General features: G+C 43.7%; 1 protein-coding gene across 1 annotated transcript in view; it reads right to left on the reverse strand.

The window, feature by feature from the left end:
- Positions 1–10645: 10645 nt before the first annotated feature.
- LOC119360967 (translation initiation factor IF-2-like) overlaps positions 10646–14445 on the reverse strand; it is a 4285-nt gene continuing 485 nt past the window's right edge. Inside the window, exons 2-3 of the mRNA XM_037626388.1 lie at positions 13159–14443; positions 10646–11009 (exon numbers count right to left, since the gene is read on the reverse strand). Coding sequence (XP_037482285.1) covers positions 13162–14443 — 1282 coding nt within the window. The 3' untranslated portion in view covers positions 10646–11009; positions 13159–13161. The remainder of the gene's footprint in view (positions 11010–13158; positions 14444–14445) is intronic.

Below are 14445 nucleotides of genomic sequence, written 5' to 3' on the forward strand. Positions count from 1 at the left end.
TCAATGCTTGGTTTTAGGTACCCATTGAGTAATGGGTCCTTTGATGTTAGTAACAAGGGTCTTAGGAACCCAAATAGACCATTCAATGTACTCATAAGAAGAACCAACAAATTTAGCATAAACATGCCCATCGCTAGCACGACACAACACATAAGAAGGGTTAAAGTCGCCGGCTTTGTTGGGAGAGATGGCTTTGCGCTCTTTGGCATCACCACTCTCCGCATTGTCATTCTTCTTCTTAGGAGCACCCTCTCCCTCCTTCACAAAAGTTTGCTTGAGCGGGGGAGATCGATTGGTCTTGTTATTCTTCTCCTTGTTCTTCTTCTTGTTCTTGGACTTGGGCGTAAACCAAACTCCCTCCTTGCCCACAACTTCCTTTTGATTGCTCAAAAGGCCATTTAGGTTCTTCTCTCCTTGTATGCATGACACAAGACCTTTCTCGAGTTGTTCCTTCAACTTGGCATTCTCCTCCACAAGATGCACATGCTCACAACATGGGTTAGTAGCATTTGCATTATCAATTAAGACCATGTGAGGAAATGTGGCATTTTCCTTGGTAAGCTTAACTTGGAGTTAAGCATGAGACTCCTTGAGGTTTGCATGAGCACCTTTCAAGACCTTATGGGCCTTGTCAAGTACATCAAACTCCTCCTTGAGTCTAGCATGATCAACCCCAAGTTTAGCCTTCTCGGAAGTTAGAACACGAGACACAACAAGAGCATGATCAAGATCTTTCTTTAATTTGGCATGGTCATCATTGTGTGACTCCTCAAGAGCCAAACATGCCCACGCTCTTTAGCAAGATCATTCGATAGATCCGATATCTCATCGGCGTAATCACGACTTTGACCTTCCATCTCAGAGATGGTCTCTTCGTGAGCCTCAATCATGTCATTGGCTTCACCAAGTTGTTCCAAGAGAGCAACGAAGTGCTTCTTGGATTTGCCCTTGAGCTTACTCATGAAGGACTCAAATTCATTAATCTCCTCATTAGACCTCTTACCATTATCAAAGTCATCCGTTGAAGGAGGATTAGGAATAATGGTGGTTTTGATATTGGGGGTTACCTTGTTGGTGGCCTTAGCCATGAGGCACTTGGCGGTGATGTTCTCGTTAGGTGCATCGAAGAGAGACACCCGGGGAGTTGTGACAATGGCAACAGATGCCATGGCCATTGTTTCACCATCTTCATCATCATCGTCATCATCACGGTATTCTTCTTGAACCACCAACCCGCGAGTAGGAGTCTTCTTGGTGAAGTTGTTCTTGTTGGGGAAGGACTTGGCTTTGTCTTTTCGGATGAACTTGCCACCATTGTCTTCCCGCTTCTCGTAAGGACAATCCGCAACGAAATGGCTAACATTGCCACAGTTGAAACAAGTTCTAACTCGTTGCTTGCCCTTGAGGCCACTTGAGTTGTTCTTGTTGAAGTTTGGTCTTGTATTCTTCTTACTCCAAAATTGTCTTGAGGCAAGAGCCATGTGCTCATAATAATCATACTTCGTGTCCTCGGGGTTGCCCTCCTCATCTTCCTCTTCTCCTTCTTCTTCCACACTAACCTTGGCCTTCAAGGCAAGATTGGGCTTCTTTGCCCTTTGAGAACGGAGCACCACATTGTCGGCGGTCTTGTCCAAGATGCTCATAGCAACAAACTCATCCAACACTTCTCCTGAGGTCATGGACTGGAAGTGGAAGTCCGGTCTTTGGCAAATGACGGAGGACATGGCCTTGTTGTAGGGCATCATGGCCTTGAGGAACTTGCGCTTGATCCAGTTGTCATCCGTGTCCTTGCTCCCATGATCTCGGAGTGCGACCGCGAGTTTGGTCACTCTTCGAAAGAGCTCATGAGGTTCTTCATCCTCTTTCATTGCAAACTCATCAACTTCATCTTGCACCACTTCATAGTTGGAGCGTTGGATGCTAGCACTTCCTCGATAGAGAGACTCAACACATTTCCATGCTTCTTTAGCCATGACATGAGGTCGAAGATGAGGAAGATCTTCGGGAAGGATTGCATCTTGGATGATGAAGAGAGCACTCTCATTGAATTGATTGTCCACTTCTTCTTGAGGGGTGAAGTTGCTTGGATCATGAGGATAGAAACCTTCTTCAATAATTCTCCAAAGGTTAGTGTTCACATGTTTTAAGTGACGCTTGAAGCGATAAACCCAAGAGTCAAAATCTTCATTTTTCACATATTTAGGAGGAGGACCGGCATGATTCAAATGAGTAGAGGGGATCAGTCCTCTATACACTGGGGGTTCCACATTGGCAAAGATGTCGGTGCCATTTCTACCACTAGTAGACAGACTCTTTTCATTGTTAGCTTCCCCCTTGTCGGAGGTAGCATCCGTCACCTTGTTAGTGGGATCACCCACTTTCATCGGCGAGGTAGATAGTTTAAGTCTGTCTAGGAATTCAGAAAACATGCTTTTAATCTCGGCCGTCATGGAGGTTTTCAATGTGTCTAAAGCCACATTGAATTCCTCACGTGAGACCGAGTCTCCCCCTTCGGCCGTGGATGAAATGGGATTCACACCGGAGTGCTCCTCCGCACCGTCGTGGGTGTCAACCATACTCTTCGGACGGCAAAGTCCTTAATAAAGAGACGAGGCTCTGATACCAATTGAAAGGATCGATATGGTTGACTAGAGGGGGGGTGAATAGGCAATTAACAATTTTTAGACTTTTCTTTAACAATTTAAACCTTGCAATGAAATAGGTTGTCTAGATGTGCAACTATGTGGACAACCTATATGATGCAAAGACAATAAGCACACAAGCAAGCAATAGATACAACTTAAGTAAGCTTGCAAAAGTAAAGGGACAAGATAACCAAGAGTGGAGCCGGTGGAGACGAGGATGTGTTACTGAAGTTCCTTCCTTTTAAGGGGAAGTACGTCTCCGTTAGAGCGGTGTGGAGGCACAATGCTCCCCAAGAAGCCACTAGGGCCACCGTAATCTCCTCACGCCCTCACACAATGCGAGATGCCGTGATTCCACTATTGGAGCCCTTGAAGGCGGCAACCGGACCTTTACAAACAAGATTGGGGCTATCTCCACAACACTTGGAGGCTCCCAACAACACCACGAAGCTTCACCACAATGGAGTATGGCTTCGAGGTGACCTCAACCGTCTAGGGTGCTCAACACCCAAGAGTAACAAGATCCGCTAGGGATAAGTGGGGGGAATCAAATTTCTCTTGGTGGAAGTGTAGATCTGGGCCTTCTCAACCAATCCTGAGCAAATCAACAAGTTTGATTGGCTAGGGAGAGAGATCGGGCAAAAATGGAGCTCGGAGCAACAATGGAGCTTTGGGGGAAAGAGGTGAGTAAACTTTGGGGAAGAAGACCCCTTTATATAGTGGGGGGAACAATCCAACCGTTATCCCACTGAGCAGCCCCGCTCAGAGCGGTACTACCGCTAGGGAAGGGCGGTACTACCGCTCCGGGCGGTACTACCGCTCAACCCAGCGGTACTACCGTGCTGACAGGGGCCTGACCCCAGGGCGGTACTACCGTGGGGGTAGGTGTGGTACTACCGCTTGGAGCGGTACTACCGCCACATCTACCGCCCTTAGTACCGCAAAACCCGACGCGAAAAACATCGTTCTCGAATCGAGGCGGCAGTAGCCCGGAGGCACTGTGGTACTACGGCCGAAGGTCCCAAGCGGTACTACCGTTCGGAGAGCGGTACTACCGCTTGGAGCAGTACTACCGCTCTGAGAGCGGTACTACCGCTGGGGAGCTTCGGCGGTACTACCGCTGTGAGTCGCGGTATTACCGCTGGGGCAGAGCAAAGCATACTAAGGGGAAAGCGGCAGCTCCAATGAAGCGGAAAGAAAACGATGGGTGTGATATGGATGTGTATGTGTTGATTCCACCCAAGTCTTACCAAAGTGGATCCTCTCTTGATAGTACGGTGACTCCTACGAGACTAGAACACCAACAACGAAACGAAGGAGCTACACCGTCTTGAATAAAACACCGAGGGGAGAAAATCGTCTCGTGCCAAAGGATGAATCTCTGAAAGAACTTAACGCACGCGATTAGTCCGTGCAAGCATTGTCATCAATCACCAAAACATCTTGGGGATAAATATGCCCTTGCACCATCGATATGTTACTTGCACGAGATTCGATCATCGGTATCTCTATACCTAGTTCAATCTCGTTACCGGCAAGTCTCTTTACTCGTTCCGTAATACATCACGTGGTAACTAACTCCTTAGTCATTTGCTTGCAAGCTTATGATGTTTATTACCGAGAGGGCCCAGAGATACCTCTCCGATACTAGGAGTGACAAATCCTAATCTCAATCTATGCCAACTCAACAAACACCTTCAGAGATACCTGTAGAGCATCTTTATGATCACCTATTTACGTTGTGATGTTTCATAACACACAAGGTATTCCTCCGATATCCGGGAGTTGCATAATCTCATAGTCGAAGGAATATGTATTTGACATGAAGAAAGCAATAGCAATAAACTGAACGATCAATATGCTAAGCTAACGGATGGGTCTTGTCCATCACATCATTGTCCTAATGATGTGATCCCGTTATCACATGACAACACATGTCCATGGTTAGGAGACCTTAACCATCTTTGATCAACGACCTAGTCAAGTAGAGGCTTACTAGGGACATGGTATTTGTTTTATGTATTCACACATGTATTTAAGTTTCCGATCAATACAATTCTAGCATGAATAATACACCTTTATCATGAATAAGAAATAAAATAAAATAACAACTTTATTATTGCCTCTAGGGCATATTTCCTTCATGAGACGGAAGCAGAGTTCCACCTCGCCCAAGCCATAGAGGTGGAGGCGGAACACCTCACAATGGAGGTGCGGTTGAAGGTGGAGCAAATGAGAGTTGCCACCTTTGCTGCACTCATGGCCGAAAACCAAGCCATCCTCGACTCACTCCATTTTGAGTGCGAGGTGGCGGCTAACCACCGACTTATCCACCTCTGTGACGTGAGGAGGGAGCGACTCTTTGTGGACGAGGAGGAGGAGACGCTATATCTCCAATGACGGCGAGTAGAATTAGGGTAGTTTTTTTTTCGAATGTAGCTTGTTTGTTTCATGTATCATGGAGTATGTATGATGAAATGAATGTTTCATGGGGTATAGTATGGAAATGACGGTTTGCAAACGGGAGGTGTGGTTGCAATGGTGAACAATTGAGGGGTAACCATCTCTTGTCAGCGGACGCGCCCATTGACATATAGGGTCACATTTTCCTAGTCCAGTCTCTAAATGCTCCTAGGCCAGCAGTTGCCTGTTTCTAGAAGAGTGAGGGCCATGCTAAAAGACAAAGGAAGCAGAACGGGCGAAGTTAGTGAACGAAGCAAGTAATATTGGGCCTAGCCCACCACACATTTTATGAGCAGTTTGACGCTTTGAAGCACTGAATAGGAGTTTCCCCCATGATGAAGCAATTGCAGAGTGGGTTGCATGAAAAACATATCCTCTCACTTAGGGTTATCCTACTCCGGTGGTGACCTGATCTCCGCAGATAGTTTCATCGCGCTTCCAACCGGGATCAGACATGTTGTTCCTCCTTTGTTCAAAGGGGACAGGAGGGGCTACCACACATTACCAAATAATTCACTATCTTGATTCCACAAGATAACAATAAATGTTTGTGTGTACAAATGAGCCATGGAAGTATTCTTATCTATCATGGCAATCCAAAATGCATTCAAATAGGTCTAGGAAAACTGATCATATGCTTTCACATTTTTTCACTTACACAATTCTCCAAACAAGTTTCCAATCCCTGATCAAGTTGATGTATAGTCATTAATGATTTGAAAATTCAAAAAATAGATAGCACGCGAGAAAATAGGAATAATCTTGCTCTTTGGCTCACAGATGCAAATAAAGGAACTGTGAATTTGTAGGTGGCTATGCCTTATCATGACTCTTTATTATCAAGATATTTTGATGACACAAAAAAACTAAGAATAAAAAGGAAGCATAACATTTCCATGTTACATGGAGCAAACTCACTTTCTCTACACCAAGCATTTCACATTTGTTGCCCTGTTGCCTTGCCAAATTTAGCAAATTAACACCACATGAAACAAGGAAAGCACCAATAGATTCATCCACAAATGCAACCAAACTTGGCGTGTTAGCACTCATCCTACTCCTCAGGGAATCAGTCAACTATGCTGTTGGTCGTTGTTCAGAAAAAGCAATAGGTTTGTCCTACTAATAGGAAGGTCCACTGTGTGCAAAAAAAATACATTGAATTTTTTAGTGGGATTGGATGGTTTGTAATTATGCAGGATCAAAAGCAGGCTAGAAACCTAAATGACCAACTTCACTTTTGTAGCATCTCCAGGTTTGGATGAATCAGAAACTACAAGTGTGCATTAGAGTTAATTCAATATATTTAAATTCAGTATTCCAATGACTACATGAAGAGAAATGTTTCTTTTTTTTTGAGTCTTATGTGGCAAAAAGGTAATATATATAAATATAATTCATTTTCCAGGATTTACTACAGATTGAATCTAGATGACATTGTTGTAAACAGAGAAAACTTGCTAATTGATCCCTCGTTGTTTGAGAAACCACACAGACACCATACCACTCACGAGGATAGATAAAAACTCCAAGGGGCAAAAGGGTAATATGTGCACATCTAAGGGGGGCGAACACAATTTCTTTCCATCTAAGCACTCTAATTTTCCTCCTCATACTTTTTCCAACAGTTGGGGGTGGGAAGGGGGGACAATGGCCCCCTGGCATGCAAATAGCTCCGCCATCGCACCATACTATTGCAGATTCTGGGATAACACCAACATACCTGGTGGATAAAGTTGTTGATTCAATTTTTTACTGTAGTCTGTAGACATTTCATATTTTCTTTACTACAATGAGAAATAAAAGACCGGCTAAAATTATAAAAATATTGTTTAATGCTACTATCCTTGCAATTTCTTGTAGACTGCTTCAGTGGCCTCTCAATAGGTATGTCCGACCATTAGGAATGGTATCCAGTGTTTTCTAACATCTAGCAAGTCTTTTTCTTTCTTTATGAGAATGAAATTGACAACTCTTAGTTACCTATACATGACTTTTCTTCACCACTACTAGTGTTCACTTGTAATTTCTATCGGTGACACTATATTTTGCGGGTGTTGTGGTGATGCAACTGAAACCCCCTAATTATTTGCTTTTATCTGCATGTCTTAAGGCCCTTCTGTGTTGTGCTAGCATCTTAGAAGTTTGTAGATGTACACCTAGTTGATTGTTTCTTAACTTGTTTAAAATGATACAATATAGGGTGCCCAATTAACATACTACATTGCCTGGCAAAAAGGTAAAAGAAAACTCGTTATACTAGGAGGTTAGTCAAATTAGAAATTACCTCTAACTATAAGATTGGTATGTTGTTCCATCTTGAATATCAAATACTATCCGAAATTAAGTTCATGAATAGACCTAAGGCTTGAATTTTTTTGCTAACAATTTTGCTTTGTCATAGAAACTATTTTAATGTATGAAATCATGTCCATGACATTGAGAACATGGACTTTTGCTAGGTTGGTTATGACTATGAGTTCTTTTTTTTAATTATCAGTTTGATAGCAAGTTGTTTGCTTTTGCATCCCGGTAATCGATTAATAATTATAAGTTTATTATTAGGCTCTCATGAGGCTAATATCACAACATCATTTGAGATAAAACATGGCCATATCCACACATTCCCGATAGTTATTTTTGTGCTTACATTGCATCTCTTTTGGCATTCCTAGTTATAAGGTATGGTGTATATATTTCTAGCATGACTATATCATCAGCCTTAGCAAGATCTCTTCTTGACCCCCCTCATCAAATAAGTGCTTTTAGTAGTTCTACTAACACAGAAGAAAATCATCTTAAATGATGTGTAGCTAGCCTCAAGTCACTCGATCGGGAGCTAGAAGTTTTTCTGGACTCTCGCTTTTAATATCGTGTTCTAGGATCTGCCCACTCACAAAAGTGAAAACATGCAATTGGATATACCCATTTGCACAACAACTAAAACAAGATGTAACAATAAATAAAAATGCAACAATGCATTATTTGGTAAGAACAAAAATATGGGTGAAGCCTTTCAGGTCAAATGTACATACTCTGGTTTCAGTTATCGCAATGAACCCATATTTCCTGGTCTAGAAAGAAAACCAAACATGCAATTTTTACGAGAAGTGATGAATCTTAATATGTATCAACAAGATATTCATCCAATTATTGTCAAGATGTCCTTTCAATAATATCCCATCTACTACTGACACTTCTATTATAAAATCATCCCCCATAAGAACTATTAAGTATTTCCCTATCATGTCTAGGAAGTCTTGCATGGAAATTATCAACAGTTGTCTTTCTGGAGAACTCATGATTGGGGAATTTGAGTAATAATGATTTAAGTCCCCCTTGAGCCTTAGTCATGCTCTCTCTGGTATGAGGCTAACAGTGATAAATATAATTCCTATCCTCATGCACTTGATGAAGAGGGTAAAATTTTGGGTAAAACTTGGAGTAAATATCAAAACATTCTATTTCATATGGATCATCCAGAAGCCTAAGCCATTCCAATGCCTTGTCCTCTAGACATAAAGGGAATAATTTCTTCTTAACCTGATCATTAGACACACCTAAAGTCTTAAAGAGACTATATATATCCTCAAGCATAAGCAAATGTTCTCTAGGATGGATAGTTTATCAAATATCTATTGACACACTAGGATAAATATCAAGTGTGTCCCCTGGGATAAATGTCTTCTAATATTCATAGGAGAGTATGCAAGGCCTCCCAACAAGTTATTAGCAGCAAGAGTTTCCATAGGGGACTAAAAGAACGAACGGGAAAAAAAACACTAAGTGTTTCCCTTAACAAATTCCACTTACCAAGAGCTCTATGCTCCCTGGCAATGACACCAGAAAAAAGTCTTGATAACCCACAAATGTAGGATATCAATTGTAGATCTTTTTAATAAGTAGAGTGTCAAACCCAACTAGGAGCGAAAAAAATTGGTCGTTGAAAAATAGCAAGGGATCGCTTCAAAAGCTTCAAAGGTTTGTCTGTATGTTTGTGTGATCATGAGAATAATTGCAATATTTTTTTAATGGTGTAGCAAGTAGCCCAATCTTTATTTATGTATTGTTTTAATGGTGCAGCAAGTAGCTGATACTTATACGAATCAAAGCTCTCTCGAGGACGACGAGAATTTCACCTAGTTCCATTGACATTAACTTTCATTGTTTTGATATAAGTTTTGTGTGGTCGAGCCTAAATTTATGTATTGTTCTTACGTGAACAAAATACATACCTATGATTATAATCTCCATGCAAGCTTCTAGAAATACAAGAGAATAACTAAGATATCATATAATCATAACATTAAATTTGGGGGTTCCTCATTAATCCTTATCACCTTATGCAATAACTCCACAAACTCAGGATATGGTAATATCTGTCACTCCACAGCCGCCTCGGTCGAAGGGCTGGAGAGGCGTCGTCGTTTGACAATGGGCAGCGATATCCTCTAGTCATCGAGACCCGAGATCTCAGCATCCGTGCTCCGGTCCAGTAGGTGACGAGCTTAGCCGTAGAACATACATCAATACAACATTAAAAGAAAGAACATACATGAACACAAATCATCCTTTTACGCCCACTCGCCAACTTTATCATCTAGAGTTCTGCTTCTTCTTCGTCTTCTTTTCTCTGGGGCATTATTGCTTTGTACGTACTTGAGCGTTCGACAATAGATTAGCACCTCTCTTCTGCTCCCTCTATAAACTAATATAAGAGCGTTTAGACCACTAAAATAGTGATTTAAATGCTCTAATATTAGTTTACGGAGAGAGTATTAGCCTATGAGCATTGCTATGCACACGATGCACATTGGACGATTTGTGTCCGACACAACATATCAGTGTGTCCATGCTAATCGTGAAAGTGGAGCAGACGGCTGGATTAGCATCGTGCAGCCGTCGTGAAGCCAGTTTATCGTCCGCAGAGAAGTTTCGTTAGCCTATTATGCGAAGTTCATTACTGTTAAGCACCACGGCAACAAAATGTGTGGAGTATCTCGAGGAGAGCCACCTCAACTGCTAGCTGCCCAATGGCCACTTCCCTGCTTCCAATTCCAATCCAAGTCAAATAGGAAAACAGAATTTGCGGCAGGGCTCTAGCTTCCACAAATCATGTTTATACTTCTCCCTGGCATAACAGCATCTGCACCGTTTTTTTTAAGAGACCCAGCAAAGTTGCTGTGTTTCATTGATTTAGCAGGGAGAGGGCGACAAAAAGGGGTTGATCAAGCGATCGATGGATGTTTCAGAGAAAAATAAAAAAGGAAAAGAGGGCAGTTACAGCGCCAATTCCTCAGCCCAAAGCTGGCTAGGGTAATGGCCTATCAATGATACAGCAAAAATTCATCAACCCAAAGACACAACCGCCCTACCAACACTCTCCATCAGTTCGGATGAACTGGTCAGGTGCATACACTTGCAACCACATACACCTGCAACCAAGAAGAGGTTTAGGGCTCAAAACCCAATAAACGCAATAAATAATTGCGACAATACCTCAGGTTCCACTGCCCACATCATAACTCTAAAGGAAGTGTTGGTGAACTGGTTAGTTGCATGCAACTTGCAACCAAGAGGTTCATGGTTCAAAACCACATCCTACAATGGACGATACTGTCACTACAACAGTTTTCCAAATATATTCTTGGAGTTAAACACAACACAGAATCATTCAGGCCAAACGTAGGACCACTATCTTCGAACGGTTACCCGAGTTAAGTACCATATATAAGTTACATTTAAATATGGCGTGCAAAAGATAATATGTCCGGTTATGTCTATGTCTCAACTAATTCCTTCATAGTAAGTTGACGCTACTGAGTAAGCCTTGTGTCCGCAGCAACTCCTGGTAGAGCAGAAGTGGCCGAACAGGGGCGCAAAAGGCTGGTAATAGCATGCCTGCAGATATGAATGAGCAAAGTCAGCATATTTGAACAACTATACAAGATCATTTCACATTTACAAAACACACATTCGTAACTATAGAATCAATCAATTATGTACGTAACTCGTGTTCTGATCAAATTGAGCACGCAAGAAATTAGTAACTGAAATCATCTGTTTACAAATGGAAATTAGTTATGTGTGACTTGATGCTTTGGCACCGATTGTTTTAGTAAAAAAACATCATCGCCATTGTATGCATTCCCTTCATTTCATCGTCCTCTCCCTATCAAACGTTCTTGCAACAACAAAGAAACCTTGCCTCACAACTCCCAGGAAATAGCTTAAAGGTGGCTCAAAAAGGATAAAAACATATCTTCAAATTCTAATTTTCAGTTTCATGAATCTACACACATGAAATTAGCAGTTTATTCCCAGTACCTTGAATGGGAACAGATTAGTATGAAAAGAGCAGCTTCGACAAAACAAGTTGATAACAAAGTTTTATTATGTACTCCCTCCGTCCCAAAATAAGTGTCTCAACTTTGTACTAAAGTTGAGACACTTATCTTCAGACGGAGGGAGTAGCAATTAGCATAATAACTGCTAGGATCTAGAAAAGCTGGTCATGGATAACTTGCTTAAGCCAACTAGATGTAGAGTGCTTTTCTGCTATTCTAATGGAATGCATAGCACTTGTGCTGATTCAAGATGTAGAAAGCATATGATTTGGAAATACTTAAGAAAAAAGGTATTCAGTTTACTGGCAGAAATGTTGAATGTGATTTATAAGCTATAATTTGATGAAACAGTTGTGAGGCCAGATACCAGTGTCTCAGTTGGGTTGAGGAGAGACATTGAGGTATGAAAGCTTAGTTCAGGCGCGCCGCATGGCAACACCATATGGTACATGGTCAGCAGATGCATGGATGGCATAGGGCAAGTTAGTTAGCATTTATGTCAAATTGGTTCCTATGCAGAATAACATGACACAGAATGCTGATCGATGGTATACGAGATAGTACATTCAGACACCCATTTTGTTTCTACTCCTTGTTTGCTCATAATTACTCCCTTAAATTGGACAGTGCAGCACTCAATCGACACAGGTGTTAAAAGGTACTCCCTCCGTTCCATAAAGTGTCGTCGTTTTAGTTCAAATTTGAACTAAAACCTCAACAATTATTATTGAATGGAGGGAGTAGCAGAAATTACTGTGGCAACAAAAAAAAAGAATGGTAATGAGTATTATCTACTACAGAATTTGTCCTACTGTTATAATTCTTGACACATAACCTTCAAGGATAATGCTAACAATTAGCAAATTTACATGTTTCAAGTAACAGGCACACTAGGAAGTCCTAAACATCAACACAACTAGCTGTAACCAAAGCCAAATTGGATTAGCACATATATAGAGTTAACGAATAACAAACAACAAGACCACGGTAAATGTCATAAATATAACGTTTTAGACGCCCTGCAACAGAACCAAGATAGCTGTACCAATTCCCTATGGTAACAAAAACTGTGACTTCAAGTTCACTGAAAATAAATTCTTAATGAATAAGCATGTCTTTGTTCACTCAAAATACACCCTGGAAAATATGAAACGCATTAAATTCAACATTGAATGTTTACACTGATCTATTCAACACAATTTGAGGACAAAATGTGTCCAATCTGACTGCCTATTCTAGAAAATTGACAAAAAAACACAACTGGGTGCATGAGTCATCATAGTGATTAAACATAGTGATGAGATATACATCTATCTCATATCCCATAACATGTTGGGACTGGCACAAATTTTCAATCTACTTTTCATACACCATTGTAAAACATGGCGCAGAAGGGTATCATCCTGTCTGTTAGTACTCCTTCCGTCCCTTAATATAAGAGCGTTTTTTACACTACAACATGAAGTGTCTATGTACGTTTACAAACTAATAAGGACTCACTGGCAGAGCTCCATTCCTAGTTGTTTGATATAGGCAGGGACAGCTGGTCAACCAAATTAAACAAGGCAGAACACAATGGATGGTTGCACAAAAAATGTGCCAAGGAGAAACAATCTTTTGAGACAACTTCACAGGATAAGCTAGTCATAGGAGAAAGCATAAAAGTTGGAAAATTCTCTGTGGCCGGGAATTTCAATTACTACCATTTAGCGGCGCCTTCTTGGATGATCATCACCATCATCATCACTGTCCCTTGACTGGCTCCTTGACCTGAGCCGCCCTCGCCGCTCCCAGTCATCGTGCTCAGTATACTGTGGGTACCTCTTTTGTTCACCACCTCCGTGCTGATCCTTGTCATTCCAGTTCCTCTCACGCCCCCTTTCCCTCTCCGGGGCATACTCCCGATGCCGGTCCCTCTCCCTGGGCCGTTCGCCGCCGCCCCGGCCATACGACCTCCTATCTGGGTTGCCCCTCACATTGCCAATGTCCTTGTCCTGATTCCTACCACCTGGCCCGGTGCCACGCAGTTTTACATAGCCCCCGTTCCCATTCCGGTACTGCTGCTGCACTTGGCGGTGGTGCTGCTGCAGCCGTGGCTGCTGCTGCCATGACATGTCACAACCTCCAAAATTCCATGGCTGAAGCCCACCCCATAAGCCCCCAGCCATGCCCTGATTAGGCCACATCCCTGTGCCAGGGCCACCCATTGCCATTCTGCTGGCTGCCAAGTATGCCGGGTTCACATGGGGCGGCACCACTGAAGGCATCGCATCAGTACCCATCCCCGCATTGTACTGCCCAATCGACGACGGGAACCCGCCGCCGCCTCCGATCATCGCAGCGAACTGCCGCGGCCGGGGAGCCATGGGTCCCACAGCCGACCCATCGCCCAAAGACCCCACCTTGCCCCGGGCTGTTGTCACGCTGCTCGCGCTCCCGCCGCGGCCTTGGGTGGGGTTCGGGGTTGGGGCCGTGGCCGGAGCCGAGGCATCGGAATCGGCACCGAAGCGGCGGAGCTCGGGCGGACAGGAGAGCGAGGCGACGCAGTGGTGCCCGTCGAAGACGCGCCCGTGGAGCGCGGCCGCCGCCGAGGCGGCCGCGGCCGGGTGGAGGAAGTCGGCGCGGCAGGAACCGCGCGACCTGCCAGAGCACTTGTCGGCGTAGAAGTAGAGGCCGTCGAGCGCGCCGTGCGGCGCGAGCGCGGCCTCCACCTCCGCGTCCGTCGTCCACCAGGGTAGGTCGCCGATGTACAGCGCCGTGGTGGGCGGCGACGACGACGTAGAGCCCCCCGGCGCGCGCCGCGGCGGCTGGTGCCGGAAGGTGGGTGCTTTTGGCTGTCGCGGGCTGGGCGGTTTTTGCAGAGGAAGCGGCGGCTGGTGCTGCGGGGTGGGTTTTTTTGGGGGCTCCGGTACGGACACGGGCTCGGGCTGCGGCTTGGGGGACGGATTGCGGCGCGGGGGTGGAGACGGGGACGGGGACAGGATGGAGAG

Source organism: Triticum dicoccoides, chromosome 2B, assembly GCF_002162155.2.
Source record: "Triticum dicoccoides isolate Atlit2015 ecotype Zavitan chromosome 2B, WEW_v2.0, whole genome shotgun sequence".
In the NCBI taxonomy this organism is placed as follows: Eukaryota; Viridiplantae; Streptophyta; class Magnoliopsida; order Poales; family Poaceae; genus Triticum; species Triticum dicoccoides.